The sequence below is a fragment of the Perkinsus marinus genome (assembly GCF_000006405.1).
Source record: "Perkinsus marinus ATCC 50983 genomic scaffold scf_1104296958914, whole genome shotgun sequence".
Lineage (NCBI taxonomy): Eukaryota > Perkinsozoa > Perkinsida > Perkinsidae > Perkinsus > Perkinsus marinus.
In genome coordinates this window covers 179,228-197,350 of record NW_003206607.1, presented here as the reverse complement: position 1 = coordinate 197,350, position 18,123 = coordinate 179,228, and the positions used below count along the sequence as shown (strand labels likewise).

The following is an 18,123-nucleotide window of genomic DNA, read 5'->3' as shown; positions in this document are numbered from 1 at the left end:
ATGAGTCGGGGAGTGAGAGTGATGAAGGCTCCACCGCGTTGCCGAGTAAGGGCTTCATTATGGATAATTACCCGTGGAAGATCCTTGAGTCTTCTCCGCGAATAGCGCTCGCCTCGACGATCGATCCGGAGGTCTGGGGTGCCCTTGAGTTCGTAGTTGTACTGCTTTTCCGAAGTGGACGGTTTGCTGGGTGTGTGTGGGATGAAGATGGCAAGATAGTGGAACACACTACGTTTAAGAAGTACACGGTCCGGCGGAAACAAGGCGGAGCTCAGCGGAACTTCGAGCAGGCCAAGTCGATGGGGGCATTCATGAGGCGCACGCAGGACGCCAAGATCCGACAAGATGTGTCGGAGGTGGTGTCTGAGCGGTGGAGGGAGTACTTGGGTAGCCCCAGGGCGCTGGTGTTTGTCGGGTCCCCACGGCAGGACCAAAACTCCATTTTTGTGGGCCCGTTGAAAGCTGGGTATAAGGACACTAGGGTTGCTAAGGTGCCATTGAGTTTTAGGGCACCAACGTTCACTGAGGTTTTGCGTGTGTATAATACTCTTATGCGGATCATGGTAGAAGGCTCCGCTGATGGTAGTGACTGAGTAAACCTATGGCCACTGCTGCTTTGTAGTATTGTGAGGCGTTTCTACGGAGTAGAGGTGTTTGGTTTAGTGAATGGAACGACGACTCAGTTCGCAGTGTTGTGTTGTAGGAGTATGGCGAGCCGTGTTAGTCATAGCCGATTCGATGAGGAATCATTCAAAGGGTGGGGATCTGTCGTTGGCTCATCAGAGGTATACTCAGTTACAGGTATAGATGGATGGACAACTCAGTGGAGAGTCGAAGGGAAGGAGAGGCCTCGCGTTGTGCTCGGTTATACACTGAAATCGTCGCCAACGTAGACGGTACGAAAAAACGTCGGGTCCATCGCTCTACTGTAGGCTAATAAGCTGTACCGATCAATGCACCCTGAGGAGGAGGAAGGGGAGGACCTCGAAATGGGAGTCTTTGGCACCCAGTAGGTCCCCTGCAGTACTTTCGGATGACCTCTGGGGTCTAGGTATAGCCAGGCTGTGTTGATGGTGGGCCGAGTGTGTTGTGAAGCTGATGAAAACCTCCAACCAGTGCCCGAGTCATTGAACCTCAACGCCCACAGTTTACTACTGGAGCCTATCTTCACTGGTGTTCTTCCTGGTGTGTGTGCGTATTCGCGAGATTCCTTCCTGGCCAGGTGGACCGGGAGCTAGTGGTAGAGGGAAAAGGCTTATTCTGAACGTACAGGCCTTGGACAGCTACACTGGTAGGAGGTGCTGTAATTCTTGTATGAGGAGGAGCTCAGTGTTCCCCGGCTGTGTTGTTGGAGTTATCGGTCGGACTAGTCCCAACAGCTGTGGTGGTGAGCTGCTGGCTGAGGCGATGGTCACTGGGGCTGGTCTCCAGTGGAGTAGGAAGACTTCTGGGGAGGAGTAGGGATGGTCACTTGCTACAGGTTGGGGTAGTTGAGTATGTTAGGCCCGCAATCTCCCTCGAAGTGGCTCATGCTGATGGTGCTCCCATACATGTGCTTTCCGCCAGCGGTCCGTTCCAATCGTTGAAGGGGAAGGTTATGGGCGGCCAAAGACTGGATGTCATTACTCAGTATGGAGGGCTCGGAGGACCCGCCTCAACGACACTATAGATACGTATCGGATATCAAGCCGGGAGTGCTCATCCTCATGGGGCCTTACATGGATGTTGATTATATGGAGGCGACTGTAGCTGAGGAGGTGATGGCGGCGACTGAGGGGAGTAGTGTGATGGTGCAGTGTTAGGTTGAGACGCCGATGAGCTTCGAAGATACGTTTAATAAAGAGATCTTACCGAGGTTGATTAAGTTGGCGCTCACGTGCAGAGAGACGCGGACACATGTATGAAAGGATATGTTGGTTGTATAGGCTGGTGGTTAGTGTGTTGGCCTTCCATAGTGAAGGTTGTCGGATCGACTCCCGGCGACTGTTTCATCACGCACTTGTAGAAAGTTCTATTGAGCGCTGCATTACTTCGCCTTCTCATCCTCCTTCCCCTCCCTCAGCTAGTGCTCCTACCATCGCTTAACGAGTGCTGTTTCCCCTACCCTTTACCGCAGCCGACGTGAGCGTTCAGCTTCCTATGATCACTGTCGACTCCCGTGACAGGTTGATGGCCATGAAAGCCTATGAACCCTGGGCTACCCTTGCCAAGCACCTGGAGCCGTTGAGACACGTAGAGGGCTCGTCTCGAGAAGGGGTGGCCTTTGATTGTGGTAGGTGCGGCTGGGAGGAAATCCTTGCTCGATACGCATCAACGATATGATGCTGTACGTCAGCTCTACTGGTAGGATGATTGGGTCTATGGGGAGGAGGATCGATCGATTAATCAGATCCTCTGAGGTCTTTCACTGCAGAGATACTCACGAAGAGCCCCGAGGGGAAGACCAAGGTGGACCTGGCCTTGGAGCAGGTACAGCATGCTTCCTCCCATGGCTCGTTATCGTCCCTTAGTTCGTCTCCCATCGATCGCTGTTCCCGCTGAGCCCCTCAGCTCTACCCGTGGACCCTAACAGACTTAGAGCTGGAGGCCTGAGAATGCCAGATGACACGGACATAGTGGTGGGCTCATTAGGCGAAGCGATGCGTTTTGTTATGCTGAATTATGTAAGATTTTCTCATCGGTGTTGCAGCCCTTCGGCAGGGAGGCAGGAGGACGATACTTCGTGAACTGCGGGGTGTTCACCAGGTGACCACCGGGGCGGGACGAGCGCCTCCTTGAGCTCCTCTCAGAGATACGGGCACGGGTTCGATGGCCAGCATGTTCATCTCGCCTTCTTCACACAAAGAAGAGGAATCCCGGCCTGCTAGTCGAGTGAAGATGGAGATGGTCAAATTATAACCAACTAATGCACGTCTGGCGGGAACACATGGGTTTCGACTTTACTATGGTTGTTGAGTTCATTTTCTTGATGGAGACTTGTTCGTGTACTACAGCGTAAAGTTTTTTCGAACCGTTTTTAGTGTCGGCCGCTGACGTCCGTGTTACAGTGGAGCAGGGGAAGTAGAAAGGCTCATCGCGTTGATGGGAAGGGCATGCTGATCTCAGATAAAGTGACATAACGACTTGTCCAAGACTAGGGGGTGGACGGTTGTTAGGTTGGTGAGCCATAGCTAGATTAAAATAGTGTAATAATGAGCAGTGGGGTTCTCACGGTGGGAGAAGTCGAAAGCGAGAGCGTAAGCGAAAGGTCCCGGGTTCGATTCCTGGTCGCACGTTCTGGGCAGATGAGAGGGATCGTTGAGTGCTGGCCTGTTGCATGAGCTGTTCAGTTCGCCGTTATTGTGATGTACTACAAGCATTGATCAGAATAGTTGAGACGACTGAGGATCCGAACCACCCGCAAATCTACGAAGTGTCTCGAGCGAGTTTCGAGGCTGAGGAGGAGGGATCAAGTGACGGCTGATGAGGACAGAGTTACAACTCGACGGGTTATCGACGTTGGGTTCAACCTCGGAGCCTGTCAAGAATGTAATGCCTTTGCAGCTGTTGTGTTCATCCCCTCTTCCGTGTGGTGTTGGTTAACGGATCGGCAACAGAGGGAGATTGGTGACCGTTTCGAGCCTCCTGGGCGCGCGCTGATTAAGCCTGCATCATCATTCGAATGGCATGGTTGCTCGTCAGTAAAGTTGCCTCTACCACTATATGGCGCCCGGAAATGCAGCTATGGACAGTCGCACTTGCCTCGCTGAATGTAGGAAAGGCTCGGTGATCTTCAACTGAGATGCCCTCCTCAGCGGTGTTAACGTCACTGGCATGCTTCCACAGGACAGCCGGGATCCAGCACTGCATGGACAAGGCACTTCGCGGCTCTTTCGCGAAGAAGTAAGGCAATTCGAGGAGCAGGAGAACTATGGATGATTTTTGCCCTCAGACTGGCCATGATAAAACCTCTATTAGAAGTACTCGCTCAGGAGCCATCAGATGAGCGTATCGAGGAAGCGAAGGGTGCGTATGATGTAGAGGTAACCATGACTGGACTGGGAGTTGGGGGAGGCGTGGTTCAGAATAAGAAAGAGGCCGAGGATCATCGAGGTGCGATGGCTCACTTGATGCGGCAGCTTCGGGCAGTGGAGAGGGAAGGAGAGGCTGCCAAGAGGTCCCTTAAGGTGAGAGCTGCGGCCAACACCGCGATGTGGATATTTTGTGGTAGGCGCGTCTGTCGAAAGTGAAGCAGGAGAAGGAGAATTGTATAGCGAAGGTAGTCGGCGGCGGCTGGACCATCCCCGCCATTCTGTGTCCTTATTTATAGTACGAGAAAATGCTCGAAGACAGGCAGAAGGAACTCGAGCAGCAGAAGAAGACTTTCGAGAGTCAGATCGATCGAGTGAGTCGCACAAGGGCAGAATCCTTGGCCATGCTGTTCCCACTGCCAGGCCACACGACAGGCGAGCTCCTTGTCGAACAAGAAGTCATCAGTCGCTAAGAGATCGACGGACTTCAAATCCCAGAATGAGGCTCTCAAGAGGGAACTGGCCGATGCTGGTAGTGGGGTCATCAGGGTTGGGCTTGACCGCTTAGTGTGGTTGCTGCAGAGACGCAAGTGAAGGTCCTCTTGAAGGAGATACAGTCCCTACGTGGTGGTGGACATAATCGTTCGGCGTGCTCCACACAACCCGATGGAGAGTTCACAAGGGCTTCTCTCAGTAGGCTCTCTACCTACTTTTCGACGTACCATACTTTGTGCAGTTTATGATTCTGAGGTCTCAGCGGTGATAGAGGCCGCTTTGAATAAGCCACCGATGAGCCAGTCTGTTATCGTCTTGGAGGATGCAAGTGGAATGCAGAGCAGCAACGACTCGGGTAGGGTCGGCAGCAGTGGTCGCTCGCACGATTGTTGTGCAGGTGGAGGGAAGGCTCGAAGTAAGACTCTGATCATAGAAGGGGAACGGCAGCCTGTAACAGTAAGTTAACGATTGATATGGTTATAGTGAATATGATAACTTCAGAAGCGCTACAGAGGAGGGCGAGCGAAGCAAGTGACGACTGCTGCTCCTGTAGGCTGCGAAAATGCTGCCTTGCTTTTTATGGATGTGTAGGTGTTCATTCCTGAGGGGCATTCCCCACCAAGGAAACGTCCTAACTGGAATAGGAAGGGAGTTGCCGAAGCCACTCCTGTTGCTGAGCGGACACGTGCACGCAAGGCTGTTGCTGCGGGGAATGCAGGAAGCCGTTGATGTCAAATTGAATGCAGCAATCTGTATAGATGTTGTCGAGGACAGCATGCATGCTTAATGGAGCTTCTTTTTCACCTATCAGCTCTTCACTGAAGTGATTTGTGTTACAAGATGTTATGGAAAACTACAAGGTGTCGCAGCAGGACGATATGCAATCATGTTGGGTAATTTCAAGAACAACATGGAACCGCACAAATGTAACAGCTATTATCGAAAGAGCATGGGCTATGTACAGCGGAACCCTCACAAAAATCTCGCGTAACTGAGCTTATTCTCCAACTTCATCTCGCGTGCATAGTAGAGTTGTATGTGGCGGCGACGTGATGTAATGGTGTTGGATCCTGCGTATAGCGCCAATCGAATAGGCTATCTTCGCCACTCTCGAATGTCCGAAGCAGTGCGTGCTCGGGCTAGGTCATTAGTGTAACATGAACAGTTCATTCTGTGTAACTGCACTTATTCCAAGGATTCTATTCCACGAACATGGTATGAGTATTCAGGCCTCAAATGCCCAACTTTCTATGATTTCGTTCCAGTTTAGAGGTCGGTGGTAGCTCGGGGCTCTTCGGTAACTCCACTCCCCAACAAAGAGGGCCCAAAATCTAATTGGGAAATTTGTGACCTCGTGATGATTTTTTGAGAAGCCTGACTTTTCAGACAGACTGTCATTTGCCCTCAGGAGAGAACATTCATCCCTAACTTGTCATCGACAGATGTAATTGGCGCTTCCGGATCAAGATTCAGAGCGAATGGCAAAGTTGTTCTTCAAGGACCTTCTTAAAGGGTCAGAAAGTAAGCGGATTACATACATCATAATCCTCAGGTGATCAGGGGATGAGGGTGCCAGTTCACTTTCAGATGAATCATTTCAGTCAAGTATCACTCAGGATAAGTAAGCGGAATGAGTATCATCATCAAGTGTATCAGTTATCATTCAATCCCAATGTACTGAGATCACTGAGCAACATTTGTTAATAAGCCGAAAAACTATGGGTTATGCAATGAGCACAATTGCACGCGTGCGTCAGAAACCCTGAACGCGAAACGATCGGGCGGTGCGAGAATGTCGTCGGGGTGCACAACATTGTGGAACAAACAGCACTCCAGTGTATGCGAAGAGTTACTCGCTAGCGTTGGACGTGCTTTAAGCTAGTACGACACGAACACAGGTGTACTGCGGTATCTTTCCCGCTTGCTTTGCAATTTCATAATCATCGATGAATCATATACAACAATCAACGGGATAGGAAGCGGATACCTCCACGTTGATTGGCATTCGTCGATCCATGCAGAGACAAAAATGTTCGCGGATTTTTCAGAATAGTACTGACCATAAGCTTGATTATCTGCCGTAATCGGGAGACCTTTGTCCATATGTTACACAGAGTCTTCGTCACAATAGTTAATCCACTTGACAAACGCAACACTAGGGATATTGCAGTATATTATTAAACGCGAATATTCCGATACAGCGACGAGAGCAAGTTCTTATTTCATTGCGGTAATTCCAGTGAGTGATGATGAGATAGCAGTAGCAGTAAATATGATGATAATGGCGCTTAGGCTGTTTGTAGGCAGTTACGCAGAAACTTGTATATACGAGTTAGCCATGGAGGTATAACTGATGATAATACTATTCTAGATTTAACGGCCAGAGTAGTTGTGGCAACTACGACTACAAACCCCTTCTACTATGAAGTGCTACTGCTGAACCAGCAAAACAATCATGATCAAACGTTCACAGGACGACCATCTACTGCGCGCCATAACGAGCGAAAAGTCTCTGCAGCCACTGTGTAGTTTGAGCTACTTGAGGGTCGCGACCACCGAGAGAGCTACCCAAAGTGACCAGCTTAGACAGGAAGGGGGCATCCTGAACAACAACAGTACCTCCTCGCAAATCAAAAGAGAATACGATACTCACCCGCAGGTAGGAGGTAAGTTGCTGTTGGAATGCCATCACCAAATCTCCCACTACACCAAGAGCCGACTTGAGCGTATTTGGAGAACCTACAGTTACACAACACTCACACGCCTCGTGTGTCTACACGCATCGACTCACTGCAGCCATCATCGGCCACCTTGACAACGAACTCGAGAATGCTTTGGACGTAGTCTTTCAACAGGTCCAACTTGTTGCCATCTCGCATACCATGTATGATCCCTAATATCCAATCGTCAGAGGCGGAGCGAAGCGAAACACTTACCCGTATATGCCTCCAAAACTGAGCTCCGCAAGTCGTTGACATAATCAATCCACTCCTCGTCGGCATCAGGACTCGCCGTAATAGCAGTGGCCTGTTGCGCTACTGCCATCACAGTAGGCAGGTACTTAGCGAATGCTGAATTATAACTCCCACACGATCCTCAACTACAAGGTCAACAATACCTCCCTTCACTGCTAGAGCAACGTCCGATATAGCTCGGAAAACGTCAGGCTTGAGCCTCTTATCCACATCTTGATTCTGCATCAGCATAACCATCGCCTCCATCATCTTGTCAAGCAGTGGCTCATTCGGTCCTAACCATCGCAGCGTTGGAGGAATATATGTTCATTTCCTCAACTGAGTTCGAGAGTTTCCTCACTGTAGGAGTATATATACGAATTAGTGCACGGAAACCGACAAGGAGTTCTTAAAATTTTCATTTTGTATCTCCTACACTGAACCCTCGCATAGAGTCTACAATGAACTTACCTCCAGCCAGGGTGCTATCCAATGCCCTCGCCAAGTCACCAACAGCACCTATCGCCATTTGACATACCTGACAAAAGAAGATGCAAATGAGGTCAGTAAGCCCACCGACCGAGAACTCCTCATGATTGCTTATTGCTGCTATCACGACAGGACCGAACTGCGGCATGTACTTGTTGAATTTCTGAGAGACGAAAAGGTTGCTCCCCTAGATGCAGTCTTCCTACATACCTCCCCAAGTGCCGACGCCAAACTAGTGACTGCCAAGAGAGCTTCCTCATGGACCTATACATGAGCATAAAGCCCTGTGTGGTGAAATAGAAGGCCTATTACCACAACAACATTCGGGTGCGATGCTTGCTGGAGATGCTGATAGAGCTCTAAAACCTTACATAACAGGAGCATTATCAGACACAGCGTGAGAAGGTCTCTATTACTCCCATATAGAGCTGCATCAACTTATCGGCCATTGGCTCCATATCGGCATTACCCCTCATTCTCTGCGTCACTACCTACAATCACTTACCTTCCCTCTACCCTGAACACTGTTGACCATCTCACCTGCAAGTTGCCGCAGATATGACCATGTAACTCACACTCCTTATCGTTAAGCTGCTGCACCACCGCGGGGTTCAAAATCTATAGTCAGCAAGCATGTCGGTAAGGAAGGTGAACAACTCCACTTCCTCCCTTTACCTGCTCCAATCGTGATGCCATCTCACCAGCCAGTTCTGGCATGTGCTTCTGCACATCTCTTCCACTGCCACTCACTATAGAGCTGACCGCCGCATAAGCCGCATTACGAAGGCCTCGCTTCGCTCCGTCGGGACGCTGAGCGAGTAAATACAACTTTCATATCAGAATATACCCAACTCACTTGAGCGGTCTCCAACAGCTTCTGAACAATCTGAATGAAGTAGGGCGAGAGGATGGTGGTGCTAGCATCTCTATCCTGGTCGCTTCCAAGCACGTCGAAAATCCAGCAACTACGACCATACAGACACTGTCACTAAATCTCCACCAGTAAATTACATATTCACTACAACCCTAGGCTCGTCCTGAAGCTTGTTGAAGAGCACAGGGATCAGCTCTGCCAGCATCTGCGGGTTCTGGGCAAATATCGGCGTGTGGAACTGTGCAATCCTGCAAGAACAGTGCATAAATCTCTCTCGCAAACTGCAAGCACTACCGGCCGATCGTCCAAGCAGCAGTGTCCCTGACGGCCACAGACTGATCGTTAAGAGCTGCCACTATGTGAGGTAGCGACTGAACGTGGGAGACCCTCAGCGATGCAAAGCTAAGCCCTCCTTCTTACCGCTTGGACCGGTGGTCCTAATTTCGCTGTAGATGGTCCATCCATGATCGAACCATATCTGATAGAGAGTAATACCAACCTAACCCAATGAGTATACTCTATCATTACGCTAGAATGGCTGCTTCCCGATGGTGCCAATCGGGAGCTCCAAAGTTGTTATTGACGAATACAAGTACGGGTTCAACGCAGTCATCACCAACAACCTACAACACCACATACTCTTTCCCGCTGTCCACACAACCTACCTGTGCCACTAGTGACAGGCAAGTGCCAGCGGCCATCCCTGCACTCCATGTATCATCATCATCTTCTTCATCCTAAGCATACACCTCACTCTCTTCACAGCATCTCGAGACACTACTACAAGTTGCTGATTAGCAGCCGCTATCTTCTCCGTCAGCAATGGTATGAGGAAGCCCAGGGCTTGTCTGATGAAGTTCTGCGATTGGCGAGGCGGCGCACGACCTTCTTTCTTAGCCTGTAAGCGACACCACTCTGGCAAGTTGCCATTAGTAATAACCACTACCTCCTCCTCAATGTCCTTCAGGAAGATTTCCTCGTCACAAATAGAAGACCAGAGCTCCATTGCGGGTATGGCCAGGTTATCACGCTCCTTCGAAATGCATTCGAACGAGAGCTGAGACCGGACGAAAAGAACTCCACCAAATACGGCAAGCGATAGAAATTACGTTTCCTATGATCGGCATATAGGGAGCCATGAAGTCATAGTATTCTGATACAGCCTGGACCAGATCTTCATATGCTGCCACTTTGATGCTGTCATCGGCATGCTTGGCGTTCTCACACACAACTTCCATCATGAAGTTCCGCTGGTTCTGAGACCCGACAAATCGCTTCCTTTCCCCGAAAATAGTATTATAATGAAATAGCAAAATATAACAGATATAGTAAACAGTTACACCAGACAATATGTCAATATTTCTATACTTCATCATATACGTCCTTGACAACTCTCTTACCTCGTCATTGAAGTTGCTCTCGGCAAGTATCAGCACATAGTAGAATGCCTTGGTAGCTTCCAACTTGGCAGGCACATACTCATCCCTCATGCCCTGACACAGCACTAGTTAGCCCACAACTAACAGCTAAACATAATCCTCACCTGCACCACAGCCGTGACGATCTGTGATGATGTATCAGCAGGCAGCTCCACCCCAGCCTCAGCGACCAGAGTGGCCAACTCCTCCGAGAGGTACCCAAAACAAGTCAGCACAACCTAACCACATCATCATACAAAGCGCCTTTTCGAAATCCATGACTATACCTGTTTGGTGAGAGGATCACCCTTCTGAGCCTGCTCGGCAAGACCCGGGACTAGGTCCTTCCACTGACCCCTCGGCAACTCAATGCCACCAATAGCAGAGATGACCTAACAGTAGAATGAACACACCCGTCACCACCAATTCCTCCACCTTACCTGAGCACTAGTCTTCCTCGCAACAACCTCTTTACTGCTTGTCAGAGTCTTCACAGACAGCTCTCGGATGCCGGCCTTGACGTTTTCATCGAGTGCAAGCCACCTGGTCAATGGAAATCCCAGTGTATTCGTCAACGAGAGACATTGAATGGCACTTCCCTCATTTGTACCTCTCTTGGCACTCCTTCTTCCTGGCCTTGTCCTTCTTACTAAGGGCGTTCTTCAAAACCAAACCGGCCAACTGTCGGACCCCAAGGGGCTTCTCCTCATTGGCGAGCTCAGCGGCCAGTAGAGGGAACAGCTGCGCCGGGTTGCTCTACAAGCACTATGCTATACCCGTCCTATCTACAGCAGCTCGCCTACCTGTTCCGCAGTGGCAAGCTGCGCCTCAGCCTCAGACCTCTTAGTAGGGTCTTGGCACATGAGCAAGAGGTTTGTGAGATCCATGACGGGCCGGGTGAAGGGGTGATAATAAGAACAAGACAAGCGGCTGCTGAAAAGTCAGAGATACCCAATGAGACTACATAGCTTGCATATTTCATTCACCCATACGGCTACTACGACAGGGAATATGAAACGAGGACTACTACTCAAACCCAAGAGGGGTTATCGGATAGCGAGAAGCAAGGCAGTGCACTCGGACACTCAGTGATAGACTCCAATACTAATCTACCTCACAACCAGAAAGGATCGTTCAGTTGTCTGGGGGTATGACTCGGGAGAAGCCACTTTTCAGAGGGCATATAGAGCATTTTACTCATTCCCCGACTGCTATTAGGGTGTCAAGAGCTTCACAACAGTCACACTAACAGGTAGAAGCCAGCCCTAGCCTACATAAAAAACGGGTGCGGTGAGGACAAAGCAGCTTCGCTCCGCCTAATTTTTCGTTTTGAGACGAAGTATGTCCCAAAAACGTCACTCGCCACGAAACTCCACGGCCTAGCCAATGAGGAATAAGTTCCGTAAATGTCACGGTTCTATCATATCTACTGTGCATTGAAAGTGTACTTTGAGGTTCAAGGTCTGGTTTGCGTTATCTACAAGTTGGATCTTACATAACTTCGCTTGCATTCATACTTTGACAATTCCAGACATGTTTATTCAAAACCACTGATGATCGTAGTAACACGCTCACTTCAACTTCGACAACAATCGAGCATTACAACGTATCAGAAGGAAGGGAGAATCAATGATTCCAAATCCTGAATCGAGAGGAGGCGCATAGCCAACCTGCTACAGCTCACGAAGGCCAGGAGGGTAACACAAGCACTGTATTGAATAACTCAACACACATGTCAAAGAATGCTGTCACACAGGCCTATCACCATCATCATCTCTCGACTGCTTGTACCCGATAAAGGCTTCGAAAATCTTATGGGGTTTATCGATCGAGTTATCTGTGTAATCGCAAAACACTGGAAGGGTGTTTGATTGCCACAACACAGCTTACCAGCATGGTACCATGAAGCAACCCTCACCGGCAGCCCATGGGTCCGGCACAATGCTGCAGTAGGGCTTGCAATTCATCATAAGTGGCTCGACATTCCTCAGGTTTGCGACACCAAATAACATAGTAAGTCATAACTACGGTGCGGTCGTCTCTATTGGCTCGACTATCTCTCCATACGAGGGGATCTCATCGCGGGAGTGTTGTCAGATAATGTTGGGAAAACCCAGGATTGATCCCGCCCACCTCCTCCCAACTATCATCAACGCAACTCCGTCACTCGCCACGAAACTCCATTCTCCTACCGAGGTCCGAATCGACATGTGTCGACTACGGAACTCGACACCACGCCACGGGTAAGTACAAAAGCGTGACTCCGGCGAGAACTTCAGTTCCTCAGCGACTCTTCAGCCGAACGCTTCCCATCACACAATAGTAGTCCACCATTCATTGACAGCAGACGGGTATCAACCGACGAGCAAAGATCTCAAAGTTGTAGTTGTAATCATATAGACGCATCGGCAACTCTCAGTGATAGAGAGTGCTTCGCGGCTCTATAGTACCAAATCAGATAATATAACTCAGTAAAACAGTTCTCAACAGCATAGTGACGTCTATTGTACGGCGAGAGCTTGATCTTGTCCAACCCTACTGTGGCGCTCCCGGCGCTCCAAAGTCGCTCGAAGGATCGTACCTGAGGACAAGCTGGCAGACACCGGGCAGAGGCTATGAGCTTACCAGAAGGCTACCGCTATGATGAGATAGGTGAGCTGGAGCATCAAACCCTCGAGCCAATTGCTCTTTCCATCGACCAGGATAGACAAAGTAATCATAACAGACAGGACCTGCGATGCATCCCGTTCAACAAGAGCGATGATAACAGCATAGGGCGCTCCCTCTTCCCACCAGAATAGCAACACTGAGCGCATTAAAGTCCAAGTCCATATGAACGCCCATGCACCAGCCGACTATCACAGCGAAGGGAATCTAAACGGAGAACATACTCCACAGTGGAACATCCACCTTCCCTCTACTTACGACAAACAGAGCAATCTGCGTACTGGAACCCACAGCAATGCCGATGGCAATCACAGGCTTGTCCATGATGGCCATCCTGACAGAAGTCACGTGCTCACAGGCATTGCCGATGATAGGCAGCAGGATGACGCCAATGAACGACGCTGAAACGTTGCATTCGGACCTGGTGAGACACATCTACTTCATGGCAAAGGACATGTCCAGTATTACACAACCCCCTCAATGGACCCGACCAAAAACTCTGAGTTTACTGCCACAAGAACGGTAGAGACCTGGAAGAAGAAGATCAGAACGCCGGCACAGCAGTCACGACTAGTACCAATAAAATGAGCATGGAAGACCAGATAGACATAGTCGCTTCGGCCTGGTTGTCGTCCTCAGACTCGAAGACCTCAAGATGAGTGTACCTGAGTTGAAACTTCGTCGAAAGCAAAATACAAGTACTCACAGTTGGAAGAATAGGAACCCTATGTAGCTTAGAAGGAGGAATATCGAGGCGACTCGAGAGATGCTCAACACAGTGTCGTCCAACTGAACTGAGCTGCTGAACTCCGACCCAACCGACGACTTGAAGACCTGAACACAAACGTGTTGCTCCCGAAGTGGTGGTGGTGGTGTGGTATCACCGTTGGAACTGCAAAAGCCGCACAGGCTAGCAGGAGCATGCTCATGTTGGTCATGGGACCCGTCTCAAGGAACTCCTGTTCCTTATTACGTCGACCGAGCCCGCCAAAGAAGAAGGACATCCCCAACACCTGCGAGGTAATCACATCACATAATATTCACTTCATCCGAGCATAAGCTCATTACCAGTAGCAAGTTGGACAGGATAGATCCAAGTAAGGAGCCCTTGACGACGGTTATCAGATTCTGATAAGGAGACGTCAATAAACCCACTGCGAATTCGGCCACGTACCAGCATGAGACTCTGAATTGAGACAATCATTTCTACTGCGTTCCCGAATGTCGCATTCAAGAGACCTCCCAAAGTCTCATTCTTCAGCCCAGCCGACAGCTCCTCAGTGGCATCGCCTAGACCATACACAGGGAGGTTAAAGTAATCAATTTAAAAGATATTCAGCACTCAACACTACCGAGAATGTTCGCAAGCGGTAGCAGAGCCATGAAGTTGGTAGTGAATATCCAGAGAGGAGACCATTGAAAGATGCCGGCGCATATACCGATGGGAACGAAGACTACAAGAGCCTGAGGAACATCACTCTTTCCCTACCAAATTCACCGACGATTACATTGAAGGGCTCAAAGAGCATAGACTTGATCCCCAGCCACTCTTTCCTGGCGGCAGACATGGGCGGAGCGCTGCTACCTGAGTCAAGATGGTAAGGCAACAAAGGTAGCGCAGTCGACATCTTGTGCAATACTACTACTACTACTACTACTACTACTACTACTACTACTCAGCAAAGCTTGCTCCAGGGAACTATCTGCCTTGTCTCCACTTGCGAGTCTGTCCATACGACTATTCCTAATATGAGCGGATGCTTGACGCAGCGAAATGTTAGCCATTAAAGGATTAGCAAAGATAATAGATTTCTACAAGGGGTCACGACATCACCATCATGAACCACCCAAAGTCCTCTAGTCGGAGAGATTAACCATAGGCTCGCACGAATCTCCAACTTCTACACAATCTCGTTTCTTATTCATTGCTCGATAGCGCAGCACTTGTCCTTGCATCGATCGCTCGAGACACGAGGTGCCGTTAGGGTTTGGGGAATCACAATCCACGGAGACCAATTTCAAGATGTAATGGATCCATATGCACAACAGTGGCTCGAACACGAAACAATTTTACAAATTTCTAAGCTTCTATTTTGGCTCAACGGGAGCGCGCGCGTCCAAGAAGCAATCCATCGGAAGACCGCAGGTTCGACCCCGAGTGAAGTCACTTTTACTAGTCCCAATCAACTTCATTTCCCAGTGGATAGCACTAATCAACGAAACCATGTTTGCAAAGGAATTACCGGGACAGTACAAACAATAGCAAATACATACGAGGAAGCTCATCGTGACGTAGACTTTCAGGACAGTGCCACCCATTTCTGGTCGAGCTTTAGACCACCAATAGAATGGCCCGTACGCAGCTCAGCCGGCAGATGAGCGATGGAACCATGGCACACAAATCCACATCTACGTTTTCTATGTGATTCAGAGAACATCATCACCGATACAGAGCAATTGGCCGTCATGAAAAAACTGCTTCTCTCTCCGACGTTTGACATACCAAGAAGCTCGCAATACACCGCATCCAGAAACAAGCCATGCGATACCACTACTATGGCAGAGTTATCCTCCCCTGCACGGTCCTGAATGGGCACGCATGATCGGGTTGGGCCGCACAATGAGGAGAAGGCATTTTCACACTTTACCTCTTCAATCTTCCCCACAGCATCCCAAAGGGCTTCCGCAACACACTTAGCTCTGGCTCGAGTAGCAGCTTGCTCCTCAAAACCGCCGGTCCACCTGATAAGACGACCATCTCGGCAATGAAGAGCCAAACAGTATACTGAACAACATCCCCAGCGATCCATGTGAGCTGATAGTACCAGCCATTTATTTCGCTCTCTTCGGGGCCAATCCATTGCACATCTTCAAAGCCCCGGTTGGAGTCGAGCTCCTCGAATGCTTCTCGGCGATTCAGTCCGAATCTGATAGTGGCAAGTACAACTCAGTAAGCCGTTCCATAGTAGGTCAATCGAAGACAAGAGATACTCTCAACCAAACTCACACGAATTCCTCATCCTTCCCTCGGCAAGATCGGGGCCCCTGGAACAGGCCGCCTTCCTCGTGAAACCGACTGTCTATCGCCACCTCTCCTTCGCCCAGTCGGGTCTGACATAATTCCGAGGTTCAACTTTACTTCCAATACAGATCCACAAAGAGAGAGTGCGAGCTCCCACTGATCAACAATCAACGATCAGTTCCCACTGATCGCCCCTTACATGCCCACCTTCATCATTGGCCGGGCAGTATGGAGGGTTCGCAACATCGGTGACACGATGAGCTTCCTCACAGTCCAAACACCCTTCTCTGCCAAACCATCTGAGCAACAGAGATTCCACCAATCCGTCAGTGTATACTGACTCTCACCTAAATAGCGTGCAGTAGCCTCAGCCTGTCTCAAGCCTCGCTCAGTGAGAGCGGGATCTGCCTCCCTTCCCTGAGCGGAGCGCGCTCGTGTTCGCTGATTAGCAGACCCCAAATTATCCTCGTTCCCCTGAACCATAAAAGGCTGCAATGCTAGAGCTCGGAACAATTGCCTCACTCGCGTATCATTAGTGCCTCGTTTATTGTTAGCAGACTCGGCATGCCTCACAAACACAACATAGACTGTCATTTCAGTGAAGAAAAAACCTGCTTGGGAAGGGCCACCAAGTCATCATTAACAACTCTGAACGCAAGCTCCTGGGGTGCGTCTATGCAATACGATACAAGGCTTGTGCTCCAGGAGAGTTGTATATCACTCACCAGAGCGTCATCGCTACTCACAGCCGATTGTTGTAGTGACCACACAAGAAGGAGTATCCATAATCGCAGAGAAGTTAGACAAGAGACGGTACCAGTTATGCCTCGGCCGTCTTGTACGATGAATTCGCTAAGAAAACCCTTCGAGAATGGTGATATTCTTATAACAAGAGCAGATGCAAGAGTAGAACGACACTCGAAGTACTTGCCATATACAGATGCTTATGATGAGTTGAATCCCTTCTTATGAGCCACCGCACATACTGTCATTTAGTACCCATAGAGTGCTGCTAAACGAGAGATGATGACCGCGATAACCATAGAAATGAGCAGCTGCATAGTCGTGAATCCCGAAGAAGAGCGAGCCACTACCGCACTACGAGCCTGAATAGAGAAAAGCTCCCCGACTGAGCCAATCAGGACCCACCGAGTTGTTACCTTATTAGCCTCAAGCTCTTTCTCCAACTTGGACTTTTCCTTTTCAATTGACAGTGTATACTGAACTAGTTCATCGTACTTTCCTCTCAGCTCTCCAGCTGCGATATTGGCTGAGCTCGTAGGAGCAGCAGAGGGCACAGCAGCAACAGCACCATCCTTGGTCTGAGAGCCTTCCTCAGCTGGCTTGAAGATAACATGGAGACGTTGCTCGTGAATATCCGCCTTGGCAACGCGAGCCCACTCATCACGTTCAAGAGGCTGACCTGTGGCACTGGTGGTGGCTTGAATGAGGAATCTATCTGTGTTGAGGCTCGGATCCGAGGTTTGCGGCTGCAAAATGATCTGCACATCTACAGTGGCATCGGCAGCAACAACACCAGAAGAGGGTCGAACTAGATAATTGCGAGGAGCAGTCGTCTTGATTTTGAAAGCCACCGCCTTCTTGTCCCCGTCAACGTTAGTCAGGGACAAGGTCGTGTTGACCGATTGATACAAAGTGTTGGGGAAGACGATTTCACCAGGCTTCACAGACAGGAGACTTGGCATGTTTGTATGATCCGATCGTCAGGTGCAAAAATGGTTCACTGACAACACCATCATTGTTAAAGCTCACTCGCCTGGTTAGAAGCTTCCCTTCGGTCCGACCTAAATCGTACCCAACGCGGCTCAACCTCGAATACTCCCAACGAAAGGCTGTATACATTCCCCCAAGCCCATTCCCACTATAGCGCGGCACTCCAGCTAGTCGACTGAGCCTTTTACCGGAACAGCGGCGATCTCCCATAAGAATTCAATAAGGAGAGGCACGCTATCAAACCGGAGTCCGCAAAGTCTAAAGGGAATCAATTTTGGATCATCAATCAGAGACTTTATTTAACCTCCGAAGTGCTTACAGTAGCGCGTGCACTTGAAAACTTGTAGTATCTTGCATTTCCTCCACGTAAAAATGCCCCTTTAGTTTTTGCCGAATTGCTCGACGCGGAGACTTGAGCCGCCATGCTCTCAACCTATTGCTCCTCATCTTGATCTACTAG

The 18,123-nt window shown here is 49.6% G+C and overlaps 7 protein-coding genes across 7 annotated transcripts in view; 3 read left to right on the top strand and 4 right to left on the bottom strand.

The window, feature by feature from the left end:
• Pmar_PMAR027913 (hypothetical protein) overlaps window positions 1-593 on the top strand; it is a gene marked incomplete at both ends in the record, with an annotated part of 2,324 nt that extends 1,731 nt beyond the window's left edge. Inside the window, one exon of the mRNA XM_002773411.1 lies at window positions 28-593. Coding sequence (XP_002773457.1) covers window positions 28-593 — 566 coding nt within the window. The remainder of the gene's footprint in view (window positions 1-27) is intronic.
• Window positions 594-953: 360 nt separating this feature from the next.
• Window positions 954-1,904, top strand: Pmar_PMAR027912 (hypothetical protein; the record flags this gene model as incomplete). Its single annotated transcript, XM_002773410.1, has 7 exons — window positions 954-1,009; window positions 1,052-1,185; window positions 1,223-1,291; window positions 1,331-1,457; window positions 1,504-1,629; window positions 1,670-1,757; window positions 1,803-1,904. 7 exons carry the CDS (start codon window positions 954-956, stop codon window positions 1,902-1,904), a joined length of 702 nt encoding a protein of 233 aa, XP_002773456.1.
• Window positions 1,905-3,702: 1,798 nt separating this feature from the next.
• Window positions 3,703-5,234, top strand: Pmar_PMAR027911 (hypothetical protein; the record flags this gene model as incomplete). Its single annotated transcript, XM_002773409.1, has 12 exons — window positions 3,703-3,751; window positions 3,795-3,882; window positions 3,932-4,022; window positions 4,065-4,166; window positions 4,211-4,258; window positions 4,310-4,384; window positions 4,434-4,542; window positions 4,593-4,703; window positions 4,747-4,860; window positions 4,903-4,961; window positions 5,007-5,054; window positions 5,097-5,234. The coding sequence occupies 12 exons, from the start codon at window positions 3,703-3,705 to the stop codon at window positions 5,232-5,234; spliced, it is 1,032 nt and encodes a 343-aa protein (XP_002773455.1).
• Window positions 5,235-6,987: 1,753 nt separating this feature from the next.
• Pmar_PMAR027910 (importin/karyopherin, putative) lies at window positions 6,988-11,127 on the bottom strand (the record flags this gene model as incomplete). The annotated part of the gene is made up of 27 exons (XM_002773408.1): window positions 6,988-7,107; window positions 7,159-7,244; window positions 7,297-7,398; window positions 7,442-7,576; window positions 7,624-7,755; window positions 7,931-7,997; window positions 8,040-8,111; window positions 8,159-8,212; window positions 8,261-8,314; window positions 8,365-8,439; window positions 8,489-8,566; window positions 8,624-8,758; window positions 8,805-8,913; window positions 8,960-9,070; window positions 9,117-9,193; window positions 9,243-9,300; window positions 9,351-9,445; window positions 9,488-9,559; window positions 9,607-9,720; window positions 9,769-9,879; window positions 9,932-10,078; window positions 10,223-10,315; window positions 10,366-10,479; window positions 10,528-10,632; window positions 10,681-10,783; window positions 10,851-10,996; window positions 11,044-11,127. The coding sequence occupies 27 exons, from the start codon at window positions 11,125-11,127 to the stop codon at window positions 6,988-6,990; spliced, it is 2,649 nt and encodes an 882-aa protein (XP_002773454.1).
• Window positions 11,128-12,411: 1,284 nt separating this feature from the next.
• Pmar_PMAR027909 (vacuolar calcium ion transporter, putative) lies at window positions 12,412-14,692 on the bottom strand (the record flags this gene model as incomplete). The annotated part of the gene is made up of 13 exons (XM_002773407.1): window positions 12,412-12,821; window positions 12,866-12,972; window positions 13,034-13,114; window positions 13,166-13,328; window positions 13,376-13,437; window positions 13,485-13,572; window positions 13,614-13,706; window positions 13,754-13,920; window positions 13,976-14,035; window positions 14,082-14,197; window positions 14,260-14,371; window positions 14,416-14,492; window positions 14,584-14,692. 13 exons carry the CDS (start codon window positions 14,690-14,692, stop codon window positions 12,776-12,778), a joined length of 1,281 nt encoding a protein of 426 aa, XP_002773453.1. The 3' UTR covers window positions 12,412-12,775.
• A 448-nt stretch (window positions 14,693-15,140) lies between these two features.
• Window positions 15,141-16,523, bottom strand: Pmar_PMAR027908 (phosphoglycerate mutase domain protein, putative; the record flags this gene model as incomplete). Its single annotated transcript, XM_002773406.1, has 7 exons — window positions 15,141-15,492; window positions 15,556-15,649; window positions 15,733-15,834; window positions 15,915-16,018; window positions 16,137-16,228; window positions 16,277-16,403; window positions 16,452-16,523. 7 exons carry the CDS (start codon window positions 16,521-16,523, stop codon window positions 15,208-15,210), a joined length of 876 nt encoding a protein of 291 aa, XP_002773452.1. The 3' UTR covers window positions 15,141-15,207.
• Window positions 16,524-16,921: 398 nt separating this feature from the next.
• Pmar_PMAR027907 (Vesicle-associated membrane protein-associated protein B, putative) lies at window positions 16,922-17,635 on the bottom strand (the record flags this gene model as incomplete). The annotated part of the gene is made up of 2 exons (XM_002773405.1): window positions 16,922-17,035; window positions 17,090-17,635. The coding sequence occupies 2 exons, from the start codon at window positions 17,633-17,635 to the stop codon at window positions 16,922-16,924; spliced, it is 660 nt and encodes a 219-aa protein (XP_002773451.1).
• Window positions 17,636-18,123: the final 488 nt, after the last annotated feature.